A 24,577-nucleotide genomic window follows, 5' to 3' on the forward strand; every position below is an offset into this window, starting at 1 on the left:
ATTGCCCAGGCAGTTTTGCTTGCATTTATATTTGTTCCAAGCAGACAACTTTCTTTTATGTTACTGGTATTATGCCTTACAGTATAATGTGTAGACTCCTTAAGGCCAGTAGCTCGAATTATATTGTGTGTTCTTTAGTTTTTTCACAAAGTGTTTGATGCCTCTAGTTTTTGATCAAGAGTAATGGCTTTTCTCCTATCACATTAACATTAGCACATCACTTCCTATACCCATTCTTATCATCTGTGTTGCTCATTGTTATGGTAAACAAAACACAAAATTGTAATAAGATGGTTAAAAAAGAGCACAAAATCTGAATAAATACCATCTCCAAGCACAAAGCAGCTATGTATTTCTATGCTGTATGCCTAACAGCTTCTTTCTTATGCACATGGTACTCATTTGCAGTTGCATTATATCCGATTATGCTGGCTTCATACGAATATTGTTGCCTAATTCGACACGTGTTATTATCAGAACTACCTGCTTTTAGGCTTTTGTTTACTGGAGGTTTCACCTAAATCTTCACACGTTCCTTAGTTGTTTATGTAATAGCAATTACTTAATGTAAAGTTGATTCATCTGACTTAACCTAGCTGGTGGGGGTGGTAGATTGCAACCTTCATCAACCCGGCATGCACAGTCAAATAAGCAAGTTGTCCTACAACTTTAGGCTGTGCACGCCATACGCAAGAAGGAGAAGACCTAGCTAGTTGAAATGGTTATTAATATGTTTGGTGACAACTACAGGCCATTAGTAGCTGGTAACCATTAGCTGGTGCTTTGAATTGGGATGACATCAACAAACATCGGTGGTCTCTATACTGAAATTGCAGCTTAATAGTATTGTGGCACAGGGGCGCGGTGGTAGAGTTGATGCCTCACAGTGCCAGAGACCAGGGTTCGATCATGATAAGGGAGGTGTTGTCTGTACGGTGTTTGTACATAATACCCGTGACCATGTGGGTTTCTTTCATGTATCATGTGTTTTATGACTATTGGCTGACCAATTTCCCTTCTGGAATAAATAACGTTCTATTATATCATAACGTTTTCCCCGGGAGCGCTGGTTTCCTCACACACTCTAAAGATGTACAGGCTTGGAGGTTAGTTGGCTAGGGTGTAGGATAGTGCAAGTGTACAGGGATCACTGGTCAGTACGGACTCGGTGGGCCAAAGGGCCTGTTTCCACAATGTATCTCTAAACTAAACATAGGGATTTTTGCAATTGTGGTGGAGTAAAAATTGAACACTACAAGCATCTGGCTGGCAGAATGCACACAGACTGGATCATGAGCCCACTGCCGTGCTATATTTGTCATCTTGCTGTGCACTTTTGACACCATTGCAACATTTTGTAGTGATAATGTGGCAAGAGACATAGCCATGGCTGGATGGACTGGCTTGTGCATGCTTACCTGTATCCTTGGTGAGGAGACATTGAGCTGTTCAGCATGGATGACCCAGGCTTTCAGCATTAAGCCAGATATGCTGTCAGTTATTCAATGGAGAACTGCCCATGGTGTGTGGATGAGTTATGCCAGACTTGTGTGTCTGCGTGATGCTAGATTGAGTCTGGTAGGTTCCTGATCCAAGGAAAATTTGACACGATTTTCAACACAGTAGCAAAATCATAGTGACCACCATGTGACTGTTGTGGAAATTTGAATAGACTCCCGTGTAGTCAGTAAGTGTCCTGTAATTGGGGTGAAATTACATTGTTGGATCATTGAACACAGCAAGAGAGGGCTTAACTGGCATTCAGCGTCTTTAGCTTCTTTAGTATCATTGAGGTCCAACATTTAACAGCCTGGGGCTGCCATTAACAAGTACCTTGACTGGACTAAAGATAGACACAAAATGCTGCAGCAACTCAGCGGGACAGGCAGCATCTTGGGAGAGAAGGAATGGGTGACATTTCGGGTCGAGACCCTTCTTCAGACAGAAGAAGTCAGAAGAAAGGTTTTGACCTAAAATGTCACCCATTCCTTCTCTCCAGAGATGCTGCCTATCCCGCTGAGTTACTTCAGCAATTTGTGTCTATCTTCGGTTTAAACCAGCATCTGCAGTTCCTTCCTACACTCCTCAACTGGAGTAGCTACCTAAAGACCCCCAACTACTAGATTAAGTTTGAGGGTGGGTATTGTTCATCAAATGGCTCTCCCTATAACCATCCAAATACACTTGACTCAAATCAGGAATAGGTGAAATGTGGCAGTTACTATTGCACTGTGGGGAAAGGGGGTGTGTGGGGGGAAGGGGGGGAGGTGTGGGGAAAGGGGTGTGGAAGAAGGGGGGGGGGGAGGGGGAAGAGGGTGTGTGGGGAGGGAGGGGGCTCGCACTCTGCTCACTCCGAACCTTCAGCTTTCGACCTCATGCAGCAGATCCCGGTCCCACTCCGGCTTCACTCTGAGGCTTCCGGTTCAACTCAGCAGCATCCGGCTGGCCGTGCTGGTCGCTGAGTTCCAGGCTGCTGACTCTCCGCAGGCCGCTGATTCTCCGTGAGCTGCTCAACGCACTCCGCTCCTTCAGTTTTTATTCTCTTCGCCGCGTTATTGACAGTGGGTTCCGGAAGGGGAGGTTTTTACGATTTTTAATCCTTCATAACTTTTGTACTATTTCTCCGATCGGAACAAAACTTATTTGACTTGCAGCAGAGGTGAATGGTGAGTAAGGTGGCAAAAAATCGTAGCGCTATGGGGGATCATTTTTGGGCAAATTTAAATACAACGCAGACCGGAAGTGGTCAAGATGAGAGTTTTAGTAAAAGTATTTTTGATTAATATTTTTTATTGAAACATTCGATTTTTTTTAAACAAATGTTTTAAATTGATTTTTTATGTTCCCTCTGCATTCATTGCCTGTTGCAGGATGTCCCAAATAGCAGCTTGTGCAACAATAATGTAGCTTCTTCACAATGCTATGCAATAAGTTTATTTCTGTTTATTTTATTCTCAGCCTTTAGGGTTAACACACAAAATAACCTAAGGCAGGTTGGACTGTTGTCTGCTGAACTGATAAACTCCTTATGGTCACTTTAGCAGTGGAGTAAACATGAATGCCTGTGTCATACTGCTCTAATACATAACACCCATTACACAGACAGACTAATTATAGTGTTGCCCATTATTCTCACGTATCATTTGAAGCAAAGCAGAGGTCAAGCTTGTTCTGCTTGATCTATCACGGAGCAAAATACTTTATTGTTGTCAATATTACAAGCAAATTACTACAGAGCACAATGAATAACTTTATTAATTAAAATCCTGCACTGTCAGCTTTTGATAATTACTGCGAATTATTACTGTATCCGAGTTATGTTTGAACTTTTTAACATTGTTAGTGTCACTGAAATGGTAGTGTCTAGATTAATGCATGGGCTGCTTTGCAGCAGTATTTCTAGTCACTGAAGCATGCAGTCAATATCTAATTTCTCTGGAGATAGCAAAATATTGCATTTTGCAAAATTAGACGTTTTTTTTAAGAATTGGCTGTTTGCAAGTATACCACTGAAGGTCTATTTTTTATTGCAAACAGTAGTGTCTATGGCATTGCTGTTGAACTCTGTTCCAGCAGTTGTTTATTATATAGTGAGATTTTAGTGGTAGGCATTTTGAATTTTTCTGAGCTATATCGTGAATTGAAAAGCCAATGTTAAGTGAATTAAATGCAAGCACCACAATATACTTGCAAGAATAATTCCTTTGGATCCACTGATAAGACTTATCCAGATGCTAACACTTTGTGGGAGAACATAGATTCATACTTCAATCATGGACATATTTATAACCATGCGGTTATAACAGTTTGGAGGCCTACAAGTCTGGCAACTAATGACAACTAATGCCAGTCTGGCAACTAATAGAATTCTGACAGCTATGCATATCAAATTAAAAGGCAGGGGTTAAAATGGTGTGAGCTTTGCTCACATAGGTTCGTTTTCTATAATGTTTGTATTTCTAGCTCTGCTTCACCTTTACAGAGCTGCCAAGAAGTATGGATTTTCCGTATTTTGTACGGAAATGCGATAAGAATACGGATGTACGCTTTTGCATTGAAAAATAAGGATTTTTTTTTAAATCGGTCTGACTTCCTGTTTCATCTTGCTGCTTAAAAAATGGGCAGGATATAAAAAGTCATACTGTAACTCTAAAAATGATAGCAGATTAAATCTAATGGTATTTGAAATTTCAAGATCTGGATGATTAGTTTTGTAAGCTTTGATCTGCCTGTCCCGCTCCAGGTTTAAACAGCGCTGTCAGTTTAGCGCGTGGGAATTTAAACGAACAGCGCCAGGGGTTCTAATTATAGCGCTACCTGCTGGAGCGCTATTGCCTTTACACATAGTACTATGGCACAGCACTATGGGCCACAGACTGTTCGGAAGGAGAGAGGGAGAAGGAGAGAGGGAGTGAGGGAATAAGAGAAGGAGGGAGGAAGGGAAGGAGGGAGAGAGGGAGTGAGGATGGGAGAGAGGGAGGGAGGGAGGATGGGAGGGAGAGAGGGAGAGAGAGAGAGGGAGGGAGGGAGGGAGGGAGGGAGAAGGAGGGAAAGAGGAAGGAGGGAAAGGGAGTGAGGGAGGGATAGAGAGCGAGGGAGAGAGAGAGGCTTCCAAAATGGCTTTGACATCATCATCTGGTGCTAAAAGCAGGAAGCAGCCGTTCAAACAGCAGTATACAAAGAGATAGCACAGAATGCACTTTCAAGTAAGGTGCGTAGAAGATATGTCATTTGGTAGCAACGTTATGCATTCCTGTACTCTTACATGGGTATGACTGCACATACAAAAAAACATTTTTTTTTCAGCAAAATGGAACTGTAAAAATACTGATTTCCTCAGCAAAATACTGATTTTCAGGTACTGGAATACTGAAATGCTCTGACAAAACTTGGCAGCTCTGCCTTTACCTCTTCATTCTTTAATTTATCAGACTACTAAAATATTGGTGAGCAATGTTTCTCTTGGACTAAATAATGGAAAGATTAAAGCCACTAGCTGTAGTTCTGTCACAAATGATGTTGCTGGATTATGTGCGCAGCAGTAGAGCTGCTGCCTTACAGCGCCAGAGACCCGGGTACAAACTCCATACGGGGTGTGTCTGTATGGAGTTTGTACGTTCTCATCACGACCGCGTGGGTTTTCTCCGAGGTCTTCAGATCAAGATGTACAGGTTTGCACGTTACTTGGCATGGTACAAATGTAAAACTGTCCCTGGTGTATGTGGAATAGTGTTAATGTGTAGGGATCACTGGTCGTTGTGGACTCAGTGGGCCAAACGGCCTATTTCCGCGCTGTATTTTTAAACTAAACTAAACTGAATGTGTGAAGGTAGTACACAGCATACTGTCTCTGAACCAGCAGTACTACCACAAGGTCACACTTAAACTAATCCCTTCAATCTACTCAACACTGCTGGATTAGTATGTCAAGATAATAGATTTGATTGAGAATTAATGAGGCGGGTGTTGGAACAAGTCCAGTTAGTATTTTTTTCTTGTAGTTCAATAATTTCTAGAGCCATTTGATATGTGGTATCATTCTTAAGGTGAACCTTTGGGTAAAGTTCTTCAATAAAAAAAATCATTTATAGGAATGCCATTACCCATTCAATACACACATTCGATAATGAACTCCTATTGATTATTTAAGACAGAACTAAGATATTTCAATTTTGTTGAAGAGGTAGTTTCTCCACAAGTGGCTAGATGTGCCTTCTGGTATTTCAGCTAGAATAATAGTGATTTAAAATAAAAGGTTCGGGATGAAATTGGTATAAATCCACAATGTGAATAGATTCAAAGCATTTGAAATATGCTGAAGTGGAATTACATCAACACAGTTATGATATTGGAGTCTGATTCTGTGTTCATTTGTCACAGTATCCATGTCAGATCGCATGGCTAGATAATAAACCAAGTATTGCATATTGAATATTAAATTGCAGAAACCATCTTTGCTCTGATCAGATCTGCAGCTAGGGTAAAGTTAAATAATTTAAAAACCGGACCAATGCAAGTCTTCAGTAATGTTTGGATATGTGTAAAACAAAATATGCTACCAGTGTATGGGTTTTTTGATTACCCACGCTAATAATATTTGTTTTCAGCAAGTTATCCAGTATTCTATTTATTTGTAAAGAATGCAGCTGAACCGAATGAAACAACTAATGTGCTGATTTTTGCAGTTCTTACTCTACACTAGATGGCAGTTTTGCCTTTACCTCAAACTTCCTGCACATGCAGTAAGGGAAAGGCCATCACTGTTTAGTCTATGTGCAGGGTCTCTGTACGGGTGATTCAGACCCTGTGGACTTCCTGGAACATGTGTTAGCAATTTGGAGGCAGACATTTATTTCTTTGTTTTACTGCTGGCTCTTTGAGAAAGTGTTGCTGCTGGATTATGAGCTGTCTGGATCATGTCAGAGGCCACGGGGATCAAGTTCATGTGACAGGCCAGACGAAGGAAGGATGAGGTTTGGGGGGAGGTAAGGAAACTGACCTCTGCTTTTATTACACAAGTCACAGCCTGTCTGTGAACCAAGGCCAAAATCTTGGGCGTTCCAACTCCAGTGCAGCTGAACAAACAAGACACTTGCCTGCTTGGATTTTTACACATTTCATCAACAGCAGTTAAATGAAAGATTTCTCTATATTTTTTCACTCAAGTGATTTTTTTAATCCTTCATTCTTAATTCCCTTTCCTCAATCACATTCTCTTAGCTCTATCCAGACGAAGTGACCTGGAAATCCTCGGCTACTGCATGCTGCAGTGGCTATGTGGAAAGCTGCCTTGGGATCGGGACCTGAAGGACCCTGTGGCAGTCCAACAAGCCAAAGTCAAGTATGAGCTTTCTTCTCTTTCATGCTTTACTCAAGCTCATTTCAAAATAATATCAAAGCACATTAATTCCTCCAGAATATCCCATTTCAGCCCCCTGTGTCCAAGTATTCTTTTCATTCATAAAAATAAAAACTTCAATTTACCAATGTAAATATGTCCTAATGTTTTTTTTTGAAGTTGTCCAAGAATGTCATTGAAGTGCACAGTTATTTACACTTTGTGACATTATTTAGTATTATTAAGCAGTAAATACAAATAGAAAGTCTTAATATTATTGGTTTCAAGATTCAGTGGTTTTTTTAAAATATTCAAATTAATATTTAATATTTTCTTGAAAAGGTTAAATGTGAACTTTACTTAAGGGGTTAAGAAAGATCATGTTTTTATTCCATACATCGCTTTGATATTCACAATCAGAAATCCTTTGGTGTGTGGAAAATATCTTGAAAGGTATGGACTGATTTGAATTATGTTCACTCATCAGAAACAGACATTTGAAAGTTAGCTAGTGGGAACTAAATCTTTAAAGCAATCAGGTAAAATGTGTTGTAAACAGCACTAAAATATTAGATTAGTTAACATAAACGGTTTGACAAATATATCAATTAAGACTTTGAAACCTAAGCAAATGTTGAATTAGGAAGGGTTGTATCAAGTCATGAAGAAAAAGTACAATGTGGACAAATAAGCCATGTTGGAAATGAAAATGATTGGTTTGGTAGGGAATTAATAATGTTTTTGAAGGACAGGGGAAGATTTTTCAGATGGCCTAAAGATCAGTCATCCTTGGAGGAAAAATCACATTTAGCATGAAGTTGTAACCGGTAATTATTTTAAAATTGCAGTGTTAAAGTGGGTACATGTACACAAATTGATTTAGTCCAAATTTACCAAATCCACAGATTGCTGTTAAAGTATTGACAAATATTAAATGTAATGCATTAAGACTTCTCATGTTTGCATGAAAATACCTGCTTGGAAATCGGATAATAATTCATAATAAAGTGGTTAAACATTTAAAATGGCAAATAATGAGAAATATATATTAATTGAGGATTTGTGTCATCAAATGCCCTTTCTTCTATTCTGACCAAAACAAAATGGATAAAGACTCATGATTGACAAGAAAAGAGTAATTAGTTTGGACACATTTTCCTTAGAGTTTGAGGCTGACATTTTCTTTGTTATGAGAAAGCGTTCTGTAACTTAGTAAAATGTTTCAATTATTTTTCAGATTTATGACAAACCTTCCCGTTTCTGTGTGCCAATGCTTTCCTTCTGGATGTCAAAGCAGTAAGTATGTTTATGTACAATTACACTGGCACAGTGTTAAAGCATCACGAGATGCCAGCCTGCAATAGGTTTTCCCAGTCAGCTTTCAAGTAGCTTGTGAAGTGACTACCACATCTATTGCTCATTAGGTAAAAGGATTTCCTCTGGATTTATAACCTATTATCAGATAAATCATATTATTTATTTGTGCAGCAAGTGGCACAATTAGCATTTTAAATGCAACTTTATTGATTCATTTTTTTAAAAGTAAACACGCTAAATGGGTTTTAGGTAAAAAGGATGACTTAATTAACTTGAATGGCTGCAGAAAATAAGCAACATCATTTCCCTTTCATTGCAAGTTGGCTGTGGATTTTATACAATATTATTGGCATTGAATCATAACATTTGCTTAACAGAGAGCTCCCTGTACTTAAACCCAAATACTCTAATAAAATCAAGGAAGACTAAAATAAAACTAATGAGAAGAGTAACATTTGTCTACTTTAAAAAATGTGTTACTCATATTCAAATGCTTGCAATGAAAAGGGTATTAAAACTGGAAAGATGACTAATCTGATCTTTCCCAGGCACCCTAGTGTATAAGGCAGAGTAACTCCTTGTCAATTCATTCTTACTTCTGTGCTTTCATATAGAGGATATGGTTTCCCCGGCAGGCGAGCTAAGATCAAAAGTTATCATTGTGGGAATCTTGGGGGGAGAATTCTCTTTCTATCATTCCTCACATTTGCAGTATATTTCAGAGCAGCTAGTTTATTTACTTTAACATAGAGGATTAAACAAAGATCATTTTATTTGAAAGGTGTTGTTTCTGATTTTTGCCCACACATCACCCACTGATGTGGAGAATGCTGAGGTGAACTGGCTGTCCACTTGGCTGTTACTGGTTGTAAGATTAATCCTCCCACCTCCAGGTATCAGTGTCATTCTAGATTAGAGTCAAGAGTGTTTTATTGGCATATGTCCCAGATTGAACAATGAATTTCGTACTTGCTGCAGCACAACAGAATATGTAAACATATTACACTGTAAACAATATGATAAACGAGAGAGCTTTCAGGCTACTGTACCTTCTTCCTGACGGCAGTGATGAAATGAGTGTGTGGCCAGGAAGGTGTGGGTCTCTGATGATGCTGGCTGCTTTTTTGATGCAGGACTCCGATAAATCCCTTCGATGGTGGGGAGGTCAGAGCCGGTGATGGACGGCAGTGTTCACAACTTTTTGCAGTCTTTTCCTCTCCTGGATGTTCAAGTTGCTGAACCAGACCATGATGTAACTTTACTGTCAATATGCTCTCTACTGTGCACCTGTAGAAGTTCAAGAATCCTCTCCGACATACCAAATCTTGTTAATCTTCTCAGGAAGTAGAGGCATTGATGTGCTTTATTTATAATTGCATCGGTGTGCTGGGTTCAGGAAAGATCTTCCGATATATGCACGCCCAGGAATTTGAAGTTTTTGATTCTCTCCGCCATCGTCATGTTGATATAAACAGGATTGTGGATCCTCATCCTTCCTCTTCCAAAGTCCACAATCAGTTTATTGGTTTTACTGATGTTGAGAGCCAGGTTGTTGTGCTGGCACCATTTGGTCAATCGGTCGATCTCACTTGCATACTCTGACTCATCACCATCTGCAATTCGTCCCACAACAGTGATGTCGTCGGCGAACTTGAAGGTGGAGTTTGCACTGTGTCCGGCTACACAGTCGTGAGTATAGAGTGAGTAGAGCAGGGGGCTGAGCACGCAGCATTGAGGTGCTCCCGTACTGATTGTTAATGAGGAAGAAGTGTTTCTGCCAATTCAAACAGAACGGTCTGTGGATGAGGAAGTCGAGGATCCAATTGCAGAGGGATGCGCAGAGACCCAGTTTTGTGAGCTTGGTAACCAGCATTTTTTTTAATCAAAAAATGTATTCTATAATTAAAAATAATATTACAATCCAATAAAAGAAACCAGAACCCACCACCATAATACAATACGAACAAATATCCTAAATTTACTACTATACAACTATGTTACAATCCTTACATTCAACCCCCTGCGGTGCCCATCGGTCCCGGAAATCCCCCAGGGTGCCCATGGACAGCGCGTAATCCTTTTCTAGTACCACCCGGGCATGGACATAACCCCGGAAAAGGGGCAGGCAGCCGGCTCTGGCGGGGCCCCCTTCTGCCTAGCGCCATGACTCACGGATGGCCAGCTTGGCCAGGCCCAAAAGCAACCCAACCAGGATATCTTCAGCCCTACCCTCTCCCCTATGCACAGGGTGTCCAAAGATGAGGATGGTGGGTTAGAAATGCAGCCAGAAGACAAGGAGCAGCCCCTTTAGATAATGGAACAGTGGCTGCAACCTCCCAATACTCCATATACACGTGATACACAGACTCTTCCAGCCCGCAACAGTGGCAGGCCGCTGGCAAGTCTGTGCACCGTGAGAGAAACAGGTTGCAGGGGACTCATCTTTGGACACCCTGTGCGTAGGGGAGACGGTAGGGCTGAAGATATCCTGGTCGGTGCAATACCCTCCACCCCAGGTCCCCGATGTAGAGGGGGAGAATCCCTGCGTAGAGGGACCCCCACCAGGGGCCCCCCTCGTGACCGAAAGCAACAGCGACCGCCACTTGGTGTCCGGATGGTGGACCAGGGCGAGGAAGTGCAGGGTCCGCGTGCTTTGAGGGGATGATGGTATTGAATGCCGAGCTGTAGTCGATAAACAACAGCGTGATGTAAGTGTTTTTATTGTACAGTGTGGTCCAGTGTTGTGTGGAGAGCCAGTGAGATTGCATTCTCCATTGACCTGTTGTGACGGTAGGCAACCTGTAGTGTGTCGAGGTTCATGTCGAGGTAGGAGTTAATATGCACCATAACCAACCTCTCAAAGCAATTCATCACCATGGACTTTATTGCCACTGGTCGATAGTCATTGAGGCATGTCACCTTACTCTTGTTGGGCACTGGTATTATTGATGCCCTCTTAAAGCAGGTGGGAACCTCAGACCTCAGCAGTGAGAGGTTGGAAATGTCTGTAAAAGCCCCAGCCAGTTGGTCTGTACAGGTTTTGCGAACACGACCGGGTATACCATCAGGTCCAGGCACTTTCCAGTTCACCTCCCCTGAAGGATCTTCTGACGTCGGCCTCTGTGACTGTGACTGAAATACCATCAGGGTGTATGGGGCTCGGGAAGCCACATCAGTATTGTCCCTATCAAAGCATTGAACTCGTCAGGAAGTGCTGCTTCCTGGTTTCACCTTGTTAGAGCTGACGGCATTCAAACCCTGCCACAGTTGCCGAACATCCGCTCCATCTTCCAACTTGGAGCAGGTCCCTTTTGGCCTTTTTGATGGCCTTACCAAGGCCTGATCTTACATCTGGACTTCTTATCGACCTCTGCGTCACCAGACCTGAATGCCCGGGATCTGTTCCTCAGAAGAATGCGGATCTCCTGGTTCATCCAAGCCTTCTGGTTAGGAAACACTCGGAAGGTTTTTGTAGGAACGCAGTCCTCCACACATTTCCTTATGCTCCACTTGCTGGAGTGGAATTTGAACCACTGAACCTTTAGCTCAGATTGTGTGTGGAACCACTCAACCCTAATGCAGACATCTTGGAGGGAAGGAGGTTTTACATAGAACCCTATCCCAGAATATAGTTTAGTTTAGTTTAGAGATACAGGGCGGAAACAGGCCCTTCGGCACACAGAGTCTGCATCGACCAGTGTTCCCAGCACATTAACACTATCCTACACACACTAGGAACAATTTACATTTACACCAAGCCAATTAACCTACAAACCTGTACGTCTTCTGGAGTGTGGGAGGAAACCGGAGATCTCAAAGAAAATCCACGCGGTCACGGGGAGAACGTACAAACTCCTTGCAGACAGCACCCGTAGTCGGGATCGAACCCGGGTCTCTGGCGCTGTGAGGCAGCAATTCTACCACTGTGGCACCGTGCCGCCCTCTGATAGTTTTATACAATTGAATTAATGACAAATAATAAACTGGTTCCGATTAATCTTGTGAAGTCCATACTCGGGATCAATAAAGGTTTCTGTAGTATGTAGTGAACCGTGCAGTTCTGCATGGTTGCATTGGCCGAGCTGCTGTAGTCTTGATTGGTTTCATTGTTTTTCATGTACGTCATACTTAGAAAAACACCAACAATCAATGCAACCCAGATTATAATACATTTCCTTTATTCTTCATTTATAAAGCACCAAAAGAATTTGATCCCTGAGAATGTTTTAAGTCATTCATGTACATCAATACCGACACGTTATTTTTATTTTCTCTTTAGTTCAGAAATACAGTGCACAAAACACGCCCTTCGGCCCACCAAGTCCACACCAATCAGCGATCACCACATACACTAGCACTATCTTACACACTAGGAACAATTTACAATTTTACCAAAGTCAATTAACCTACAAACCTGCATGTCTTTGGAGTGTTGAAGGAAACAGGAGCGCCCGGAAAAACCCCACACAGTCACAAGGAGAACGTGCAAACTCCATTTAAACAGCACCCGTAGCCAGGATCAAAGCCGGGTCTCTGGTGCTGAAAGGCAGCAACTCTACCGCTGTGCCCAAACACACATTCAGTTATTTTTACCATTCATTAAAACAAAACACAAGACATGCTTTGTATTGCAATATTGAAATACTTGTTCTGATCATCTTCATTTATTCCTTAGGCTTCAACTAATAGTAGGCAGTGCAGGCTTTTTTCTTTTTTAAGAACTATCGAGTCTTTATAATAATATTCTGACTGGTTTACCTCCTTATCCCCTGATTCAAACACCATGGAGAACAAATAGCGAAATGTCCTTTCCTCAAGTTTTAGATCCATTTTGAATGTTGAAGGGGATTTGTGAACAGTTTCAAGTGCGACAGAAACTATCAACCATCTCAAAAATAGATGGGCATGAAAATCTAATTTGTCACATCAAAACACCATTGCTACACCATCTGCTTCCATTTTCACAGTGTCCTTGCAAGAACAGCATTCTAAAATAAGACACTTCTGCAAATTGCAAAGATTGCAGGAAGCCTAAGGCTTGTAAGGAAAGGATGGTGATGGAGGCTTCCAATTTCTAACCCTCATTTTTGGCATGTTACAGCATCAACAAAAGAGATTGGATTTGGAGAACTAATATGGACACCTGATCCTGCACCTAAACCTATTGTCAGGCAGTGTTTTTGCATTTCTTTCTTACATCAGATTAGAGTTTGCACTGCCCATGACTGGTAGTACGCTGCTGATGTCTTATTTATCTGTTTCTATGATGGTAAGGCCAGCAATAATTCCTCATTCTTAATTGGGAAGGTGGTGGTCAATCACATTGAGGTTAGCCTGTGCCATTGACCCTTAGATACGAGTTGAATCCCACCACAGAGACTGGGAATTTAAATTCAAGTAAACTAATAGTAAGACCCACATGGTTCACTATGATCCTTCATGGAGAAAAACGTCATCCTTACCTGGCCTGTCTCAAAAGTGATTTGGACTCATCATTGTGGTTGAGTGTTAACTGCGTCTTGGGTTGGGGTGATTCAGTGTAGACAGTAAACGGCCACATTGCCACCAATGTACATGTCCCTTGAAGAAAGATGAATTAAAGAAAGCTCTCTACATTGAAGTTGCTCGCATAGGGCAGCAGGGTGGTGCAACAATAGAATAGCTGCCTCACAGAGCTTACAGCACCAGAGACCTGGGTTCGATTCGGACTACGGGTGCTGTCTGTACAGAGTCTGTATGTTCTCCCCGTGACCACGTGGGTTTTCTCTGAGATCCTCGGTTTCCTCCCACACTCCAAAGACGTACAGGTTTGTCAGTGAATTGGTTTGGTATAAGTGTAAATATTGTCCCTAATAACCATATATAACCATATAACAATTACAGCACGGAAACAGGCCATCTCGACCCTTCTAGTCCGTGCCGAACACATAATCTCCCCTAGTCCCATATACCTGCGCTCAGACCATAACCCTCCATTCCCTTCCCATCCATATAACTATCCAATTTATTTTTAAATGATAAAAACGAACCTGCCTCCACCACCTTCACTGGAAGCTCATTCCACACAGCTACCACTCTCTGAGTAAAGAAGTTCCCCCTCATGTTACCCCTAAACTTCAGTCCCTTAATTCTCATGTCATGCCCCCTTGTTTGAATCTTCCCTACTCTCAGTGGGAAAAGCTTTTCCACGTCAACTCTGTTCTCAGTGGGAAAAGCTTTTCCACATCAACTCTGTAATGTGTGTGGAGGATAGTGTTAATGTGTGGGGATCGCTGGTCGGTGCGGACTCGGTGGACCGAAGGGCCTGTTTCCGCTCTGTATCTCTAATCTAAACTAGTGCTGTTCGGTAAACAAGTGAAAGATTGAGATGCAGCTGGAGAGGAACGAATGGCAATACATTTACAGATTTGAATAGGGGAACCATGTAAATGGCACCTGTGTCCTCATCTTACCAGAGAATAGTCGTTGAGGGTTTGGCAGGTGTTATTGATCTAGTTGGGCTGTTGCATTTTACTTTTTGGCACGGTATACTCTGTGAAGGGAATCATTGTTTGTGGTGGATTTTTAGGTGACTGTCACTATCCGAGGCTTGGGTTGGCCTTCTTGACAATTATTGGACCTGAATGTGAGATCCTGTTATTCTCATGGCATTCCCAATAGACGTGGATAGCTGTGAGGAGCCGGGTAAATTAGTCTGCACTAGATCAGTTGACAGCAGCAATCGGACTGATGATCCATGGGGTTATTGGCAAGGGAGGCTGAGACTGCTGCTGCAGCTCATGTATGTACAAGCTGGTCCTGCCTGGGCCACTGTGAAAGCTGAAACATTGGCCGCTGGAGGCTGCATCCCCACAGGGAGGACATGCCCTTGGCCTGTGTAGGGCTCCGCTGAAGGATGTTGCTGGACTCGACTCTTGTACATGTGGTCAAGTGTATAAAGCCAGTAAAGCACAGACCTCAGTCTGAAGCTGGGTCTCGATCCGAAACGTCACCCTTTCCTTCTCTCCAGAGATGCTGCCTGTCCCGCTGAGTTACTCCAGCATTTGTGTCTATCTTCGGTTTAAACCAGCATCTGCAGCTCCTTCCTACACTGGGACTACCCTCATCCCTGTAGCACCCTTGTGCCCAATGACTTGTGTGAATCAGCACATGTACTGTAGATCCTGCTGATGAGCTAATATGCAAGGACGTGCTGTGTCAGTATTTGGGTTAGTGGCTGTGGGTCTCCTAATGCCTGCCACTGTGCCTTCACTGTGGCTCTCCTGTTGAACTGTCGCCTACTCACATTGGACTGGATGAAGGAGAAAAAACAAATGTAAATTTATGGTGAGAGGAATGCAGGAGAAAAAAAATGTTCTCACAGTGGCACATTGGTAGAGTTGCTGCCTTAACATGCCAGAGACCTGGGTTTGACCCTGATCTTGGGTGCTGTCTGCGTGGGGTTTGTCCCTGCTCCTTGCGACTGCATGGCATCATCCCGGGATTCCAGGCTCCTTCCACATTCCAAAGACGTGTGTGTTTGTAAGTTAATTGGCCTCTGTAGATTGCCCCTAGTGTACAGGGAGTGGATACAAACGTGTGATAACATAGAACTAGTGTGAGTGGGTGATCGATGGTGAGTGTGGACTCAGACTCAGAAAAGGGCCTGTTTCCATGTTGTATCTTTCAATCAATTTAATCAATCTGGAACTTAAACCAGCATAGATTGTGGCCCTAATTGTGGCAGGGGGAACTTCTTTACTCGGTGATGTGGTATCGGTGTGGAATGAGCTTCCAGTGGAAGTGGTGGAGGCAGGTTCGTTGGTATCATTTAAAAATAAATTGGATAGGCATATGGATGAGAAGGGAATGGAGGGTTATGGTATGAGTGCAGGCAGGTGGGATTAAAGGAAAAAAAGTTGTTTGGCACGGACTTGTAGGGCCGGGGTGGCCTGTTTCCGTGCTGTAATTGTTATATGGTTATATGGTTAAAGGGAGAATTAGTTAAGAGTTGCCTTTGTTAGTCTCGGACCACTGCAGATCTCGGCTACTTCACATAAGAATCTCTCATTCGATGGTGTCGATGGCAGTGCAGTCATATCTGCTTCCCTTCCCACCCCCCGCACCCCAAGGTTTATTGATGCAGTGTCTGTCTTGTCAGTGTGAAAGTTGTAAGGTGAGTGTGTGAAGCTCAAATTAGTGATATGCATGTGGGACGTGAGGAGTTATAATGAAGATTAGGCAGTGAATGACAAAGATTGTTGGTAGGTGAAGAATGGGGATGTGGTGGGGGAGTTGGAAGAAGGCAGCATTGAAGAAGCATTCCTTAACCTTTACTCAAGCCGTGAAATCTTTGAGCTTCTTGCCATGGCTGCATCCATAACCTTGGCACTCCACTCCTGGGCTTGACTTCAACAGCTACCATTACCTACTGTGGCCTTGTGCTGTGGCTGGATGGCCTCTTATTGTGAGAGAGCCTCTCTCCTACCATCCAGCTGGTGACTGCTGCCGGAGATCTACATCTCATGCATGTACCTGTGAACACTGACCACCATATCCCTTACAGCCACAAAACTCCGGCATCTCCCAACTCCTACCCGCGCTGGATTCAATCAGTGCCTGCCAGCTTGAACTGGCCGTAGTCTTTCACAAAACTAGTGCCCAGGGCGATGCATGGAGACGGTGTAGTTTGCACTGCTGACATTGAGCCAGGTTAAAGGGCATATATTATTTTAGCAGCGCAACTCCACTGCGTGTTTTCCAACACTATCCAGTTTCACTCCCATTGGGTCCAACAACAACATTTGAAGAGCGTTACAAAGATCAGTTAGCAGATTTCTAAATTAAAGCCTTACTAAATGATTGCCAAGTTGTTAGCAAATGTAAAACAGGTCTTCTGTTAACTTTTTGGAACACACACTGTCAAACGATTTCTTAAGGATTCAAGCCTTTTTTGTAGTCAACACACCTTTTTTTTGTGTGTGACTACAACTCTAGGAAGGCCATCAGTACCATCTTTCAGGTGGATGTGACCTTTTGGATATATTTGGCCATGCATTAAATCTTGTGCTCCTGTTTGTTGCTGCTTTTCCTGACATCTGCATAACTGCCAAACAGTATTTGTACATTAACATCAAGTTTGCAGCATAGATGTAGTCTATTTAGCCTTGCCTGTTAGAGCAAGCAATTTTGCTCAATTCAGTTTAGTTTGGTCTATTGTCACGTGTACCGAGGTACAGTGAAAAGCTGTTGTTGTGTGCTAACCAGTCAGCGGCAAGACATTACATGATTACAGTCGAGCCATCCACAGTGTACAGGTAGGTACATGATAAAGGGAATAATGTTTGGTGCAAGATAAAGTTCAGTAAAGTTTGATTGAAGATAGTGTGAGGGTCTCCACTAAGGTAGACAGTAGTTCAGGACCAGCCTCTAGTTGTAGCCTTTCAAGCCTCAAGCCTTCACCACTTTTCACACCACTTTTGAGACTATGATGATATATACTTCTACACTTCCCTCACTCATGCGCTTATCAAACTTTTCCCAGGCCATAGTTAATCTCAGTCCTCTCTGGAGTCAAAAGTGGGCTGGGTTTCAAAAATTTAATCTGAGGCACTGTGCTCAGGATGAAGTGTTGTTCCATTAATTAAATTAGTTAGACACAAAAAATTGGAGTAACTCAGCAGGACAGGCAGTATCTCTGGAGAGAAGTAATGGGTGATGTTTTGGGTCGTGACCCTTCTTCACGAACCCGAAATGTCACCCATTTCTTCTCTCCAGAGATGCTGCCTGTCCCGCTGAGTTACTCCAGCTTTTTGTGTCTATCTTCAGTGTAAACCTGCATCTGGAGTTCCTTCCTACAAACTTAAATTGGTTATGTTGTCGAATCCTAAAGTTGTCAGATTATCTTTACTGAAATATTTCTCAGATAAGACAAGTAATTTTGAAATTGGTTCTGGAACATGGGTCCTTTCATAAAACCATGGAACATTGCACCAAACCCCGATGAAAGACTACAACCCAAGCAAGCCATGGAACATTGCTGGGATTAACTCCTAGGCCCAAACAAAGTTGACATCCAAACGAGGATGAAAGTCTACACCCAAGCAAGCACAAAGTTGATCAGAGCCTAGACCTATACAAGGACCAAGGGGATTAAAGCCTAGATCCAAACAGGGACCAAGATATTACTCTACTTTGACCATTCCACAAGTGACCAGCTGGATGGCTGCCTCCCTATCCCTAACAATAACCAGTTTTATTGGTGGTTTACAAAGGTATTGTTGAATGCCATTAGATATATTGTAGACTAATTAGTCTGGTTTTTATAGATAATTTGTGACCACAAGAGGTGATCAATGGGTGAACTGGGGAAGAAAATCAATCCATTTGCAGTGAAAACCTAACTAGCTGACTCAATAGTTCACATACATTACATACCAGGCTGTAAAACGGTTAAAACATTTGAATGTGTGTGCGTGTGTGTGTGTGCGTTGACTGATCCATGGGCAACACCAGAGGTCCTTTGGTCCAGATATATCGCTGAAAAAGTTGCAACTTGCTTTGTTGAATTGCTAAAAATTGCAACTAATTGCTTTTGGAATGCAAAAATTGTGATAAATAGCATTGTTACAAGTGTAGAAGACAGAATAAGGCCACATAGATTGATAATAGTGATAACTTCATTTTGTTCAAGGATTATGGTCATTACTGGCCCAGAGGTGCTCATTACCATCCCTTGCTTCACTTGATCTGGTAATGAGTACCTCAGGGCCAGTTATGCCCGCACAAGATGATGATATTGCTATATTATTGTTAAGGAGAAACTCTATTTTAATTATAATCACAGTGAGCTGAAAGGTCACTCGCCATTATGCCCCGTTTTTTTTTTTAATATGTCCGGCTGAGAAATGCCCACAGTGGCAGAGCAATGGACAAAGACCACAGATACTAAATAAGTTGTGACCCCAATACAAACAGCACCAAATGCTTTGTTATCTAATACAATGAATTTTCTGAAAGTGCTTGCTGGCGTCAGCAGAAAGATTCACTTGCAAGCTCTTGCTGTACAGGGCATAGCCAATCAAACATATGAAGAAACTGTTGCAAAATAAATTGATTATGGAAAGCACTTGGGCTTCTGATATAGATAAAGAATACAAATTTGCAGGAGCATTGTGTTAATAGAACTGTGATTTTTATTTTCTCTGTGCTGTAGAATCTTCCCTGAAAGATTATTTTTTGCATGTCTCTATTTTTCAAATTGATGGTAGCGTGGATTTTCAGCTCTGACATTTGGCAGCACCAGGTCCAGGCCACTTGCAAATCCCTTACCCACAATTTAGAATACACAGGCAGAGCAGTCATGATTTCTGTAAATTGGAGGCAGGTGCAAAGATTTAGGAGCTCTGTCCCCTGTTAGTTTCAACCCATGTGCTCAATTATGTGTATGTTTAATATCTTTGTTACTGCACTGAATCAGATGTTATGTCGCAGTCTCAGGCTGCTTGGTCTTATTTATTTAATTCTCTAACGTGTAGCGAATCCCCCTTGCCCTGCATCACTCACTATGGTAAGGTTGCTAGCATTTTGTGGCTTCAGCATCAATTTCAATGCTACTTTAAGCATTTCAGTGTGTGTGAGATATCCTCTAGATGATAATGACAAAATGATGTAAATCCATGTGATGGAAAATATCCTGATGCTTTAATGGGGCAGTAAAATGTACTGTCAGAGTAAAAGTACAATTTGAATTCTTTTTACACATGGAATCAGCTGTTTCAGTTTCATTGCTCAATCATTGCCTAACTTGTACCCTTAAATGGTCTTGTAGGTGAATTAGTCAATTATCTGACTTATGTGAGTACTCTGAAGTATGAAGAAAGGCCACAATATCAGAAACTACACAACATCCTGTTAAATCGAAAAGACGGCAGCCAATCTGAGAGTGTGGATCACCGTGGAATAGAGTGCGAATCTCAGTGTATGGATTCCTGGCCTTTGCCTGTTTCTGAAAATAGTAAGAGAATACAGGCAATTCGCTCAACGCAAAATGTAAGCGCATATTTATTATGAACTGGTATAATGTTTCGTATGAAAGATGTTTACTGGTATATTTTGTCATGGATTATATAAACAGTTTATAATCCTGATGAGACAACATGTAATCTCTCTGGTACACAAAAATGCTGGAGAAACTCAGCCGGTGCAGCAGCATCTATGGAGCGAAGGAAATAGGCAATGTTTCGGGCCGAAACCCTTCTTCAGACTGATCGGGGAGGGGGGGGGCGGGGACAAGAAAGGAAAAAGGAGGAGGAGCCCGAAGGCTGGGGGATGGGAGGAGGCAGCAGGGGGACTGAGGAAGGGGAGGAGATAGCAAGGACTAACAAAATTGGGAGAATTCAATGTTCATGCCCCCAGGATGCAGACTCCCCAAGCGGAATATGAGGTGCTGTTCCTCCAATTTCCTGTGCTGCTCGCTGTGGCCATGGAGGAGACCCAGGACAGAGAGGTCGGAGACGGAGTGGGAGGGGGAGTTGAAGTGCTGAGCCACCGGGAGGTCAGCTTGGTTATTGCGGACCGAGCGACGGTGTTCGGCGAAACGATCGCCCAACCTCCGCTTGGTCTCACCGATATAGATCTGCTGACATCTAGAGCAGCGGACGCAATAGATGAGGTTGGAAGAGATGCAGGTAAACCTCTGTCGCACCTGGAACAACTGCTTGGGTCCTTGAACGGAGTCGAGGAGGGAGGTAAAGGGACAAGTGTTGCAATCCCCCATCTGTGATCCCCCCTGCCCTCCAACTGTACGTCCCCCAACTATAATCTCTCTGGGTTATATTGAAGCAAGCTAAGGATTATTTACTACAATGATGCCCAATTTATTTAACTACTACTATTAGTGAGACCATGAAACAGAAGTGGTAGGTTTCCTTAATGAAAAATTGGCAAGGAAAGTGGTCGGTATAATAAGTTTCTATGAGAATTTGTCACAATGGACAATTTGACAAGGATTGGGAATGACTTTTTTGTCCTAATCAATGAGTGGCATGGGGCATCTAAAGAAGATGAGCCTTGAAATGACATTGTGGATTGCTAATGTGAGGACTATTAACATATTCATTTGTAATTTCTTTCTCTGCTATTTTACCCATGAAGTTAATACATTTCTTTTAAACTTGCTTAATACTTCCAACATAGGGATACAATACAATGCTTCACAAAATATGATAAAAGACTTTGTGGGGAGGTAATCATAAAGAGTTGGATTTTGAATGAGTTTTGAGGGAAGATGTGCAACATAGGTCTGATGTTTATTCCTTTAGAAAATATCTTCCCTGTGGTATTGGTATTCAGTTTCAAACACGGACTATTGTAATGGAGATCATTTTGATCATCCCCAGTTATAAAACAATCTAATTAACTTGGAAATTATTTGTGTTTTCCATCAACTTCTGTTCATTTGTAAAAATGTTTATTTGGTTCTTGTTGAAACTTTCGCAGGTAAGAGCTGATTGTAAATGTCCACAGATTGGTTATCTTACTATTCATGGACTTGTTTTCCTTGTCTCATACATGCATATAATACAAGGACATTCATTTTAAAATTGTGTGATCAGGTGATCGTGGAAGGTAACAGGGGAAGTGGGTAGATTTTTATTTCACCTCGAGTTAATGGAGGAATCTGTCCAGAACTGCTATCAAGTGGCCGAGTCTGAAAGGTAACAAGGACTTAAATGAGTGCTTATGTTTATGCTGAGGTATGGGCGAAGCTGGTCGATTTTACAGAAAGATGTAATTGTAGAGATGGCACATACTTATCGTTTCACTTAAGTCTTCAAAGTTTAGAATAGACTTGTTCAATTTTTGCATTGCCAGGGAGTCTACCAAAACTCAAGTGGAGGAAATTGCTGTTCATCCATTGTGGATGTTGGAGAAATAGCTTAACAATCTGGAGGTCAAGACGTGGCCATGAGATCAGGCTTGATGTCACTTTGATGTTCCCAAGGGACAGCAGCTAGATGAAAAGTGGGGGGCACTTAGGATAGATCAGGATATGAAGGTACTGCTCCTCATCTCAGGAAGGGAAGGTGATTCCTTCTCTCCAGAGATGCTGCCTGTCCCACTAAGTTACTCCAGCATTTTGTATTTATCTTTGGTTTAAACCAGCATCTGCAGTTCCTTCCTATACGTAATGCTCTAGTGTTGACCGTTTAGGTAAGCATGGAACCAGGTGGATGTATTCCCACATGGCTGGACAATGATGGAGAGGTGCCGGAAGATTGTGTGGTCATCCTTGTGAAGGGATGTGGGAGGATAAAGACGCAGTGGGATAGATGACCTCTGGCACAGTTCTAAAGGATGCCATTGTTGATTTTAATGTGGTGGGATAGAAGCCCAATCTTCTGCAGTCTGCCCCCCCAACTCCCAACTCTCCGACAACCTCACACCGATCCGGCTTCACAAACCGTATTGGTTGCATTCACATAACGAGTGGCAAGAATAAATTGGGGCAAATTTAGGAGGCTTCAACACATCCAGGGATTTTGAAAAAGATGTTGGAGATGGAATGGTAGATCTGCATACTAAAGAAATCAATACAAACAAGTAAAGGGCCAGAAACATCTTTAATCTGGTGGTTGATCCCGTTCTTGGCTTTCACGGCCATACACTGGAGCACGGAACTGGAGATGCCGACAGATTAAACGCCTGTTTACCATTGGTCTTGGAACTGAGTCCTGGAACGGAGCTCAGTTGTTTAAGCTAAGGAGCTGGACAACTTTTTGTCTCCAGCCTTTCGGTATGAGATCAGCAGTGTTTGGAACTCAGTCCCAGTGGGATTGTCAACCTGCACTGAAAAAGTAAGTGCTAACAGTTGGTTGTTAATATGAATGTTTTAATTGGTTTATAGTTTGCAAATATTTTTAAATGCAGTTACTTTTTTGATCATTTTGAATCTTTTTGACTATTTAGTAACTGTTTAAAAGGCTTATGACAGCAAGAGCTGCGGGAAGTCCATCAGGGTGGCCTTTAACCGGGACCTCGGCAGCATCTGTCTAAGGCCAAGTTGCTCTTGTTGGCTGCTCTGCTTTGCCAATGACTATGGTGGCAAGGACTGATCAGACTGGGGAAAGGAGATGGTGGCGGACAGGTTGCAGAAGATTAGTGTTGCTGCATGGTTGAGTTGAGTTGGGACCACGTTTACTTGCTCCATTCATTGTATAAGCTTCCGTTATGGGTTAGATGCCAAAGGTACTAGCCATCCAACCAATATGATAAGTTGGAACCCAATGAAAATATTTTTATAACGCCACTGAGTGGCAATAATTAATGAACACAATAAGTATTAAGGCCAAATGTACATTCAAACTATGTCTGATTTTGTTTTCCCGGCACCTTACTAAGTTGATGCAAAATATTAGAAGATTGGATATCATGAGCACAAATCTGGTTATTTGATGCATGTTAGTAAGTTATTTACAACACCAAAGTGATTGGTATCTACTGCATATAGATTTAAGCAGGGAAAAAGTAAAGTAAATCCTAACCGAAGTGTGTTATAGAATGGTTGGAAACTAACAAATACATGAGAAATCTTTAAGATACTAACCAAAATGGTGGACATGGGAAATGAGGGGTTGATATATACATTTAGGTTTCAGCATCTGTTTGACAAAGTGCCTCAAAAGAAACTGGATACACTGGGGATGAAGGGTGTTGTAAATTGAACTGTAAAGAAACAAAGAGTAATGATCAACTGGACCAGTTGTAATTGGATAGATATGACTGGCTGAGTAACTTGGCATTCTCGGGCCTCTCCTGCTAACAATATTCATGATTTATAAATGATCTTGATGACAGAATTAAAATTAAAATGTGCAAGTTTGCAGTGATAGCAAGGCATGAGGAAAGGCAGAATAGGCAAACATGAGTGATGCAGAGAAACTCGGCATGATTTAGGAATAAGCCAGATAAAACACAGATGGTGGCCAGCAGTGTTGAATAAAGTGAATCAGAAAGTACAGTTGCAATGATTAATCAAATGTTAAAAGTGTCATCACATTGCAGAACAAAGGAACTGAATGACACTTTTCTGAATCAATCTTTTCAAAAATCAATTCCAGCTTTAGATTATTGACTGGAACACAATTTTTAAAAAAAAGCTTTATTTGCATAGGATGATTTAAAAAAATATAGGGTGATGTCGATGAACGTTTTCAGATGATAGTGATCATCTATATTACTAAATCTCTGATCTTGACCGCTTTTGGCCCACTGTGCTGCAATTTCCGACAGAACACCGCCACCTATGGCCACTTCGCTCAGAGCCCCCCTCCGCCTTACTGGTGCGGAGGATTTTTCCCATCGATAATAAATCGGAGAGAAATTAATGTTTTTAAAAATGTCACCATTCTCTCTGCTGCCCCTGCTGGAGGGAAGGGGAGG

At 42.1% G+C, this 24,577-nt stretch overlaps 1 protein-coding gene across 5 annotated transcripts in view; it reads left to right on the forward strand.

Annotated features, from left to right (window-relative positions):
• The window catches only part of LOC129699791 (serine/threonine-protein kinase VRK1-like), an 87,973-nt gene that overhangs the window by 44,812 nt on the left and 18,584 nt on the right, over nt 1-24,577 (forward strand). For all 5 annotated transcript variants that reach the window (XM_055639879.1, XM_055639878.1, XM_055639881.1 and 2 more), the window contains 3 exons: nt 6,721-6,841; nt 8,076-8,134; nt 19,965-20,185. In XM_055639879.1, coding sequence (XP_055495854.1) covers nt 6,721-6,841; nt 8,076-8,134; nt 19,965-20,185 — 401 coding nt within the window. The remainder of the gene's footprint in view (nt 1-6,720; nt 6,842-8,075; nt 8,135-19,964; nt 20,186-24,577) is intronic.

Source organism: Leucoraja erinacea, chromosome 8, assembly GCF_028641065.1.
Source record: "Leucoraja erinacea ecotype New England chromosome 8, Leri_hhj_1, whole genome shotgun sequence".
NCBI classification, from domain to species: domain Eukaryota; kingdom Metazoa; phylum Chordata; class Chondrichthyes; order Rajiformes; family Rajidae; genus Leucoraja; species Leucoraja erinaceus.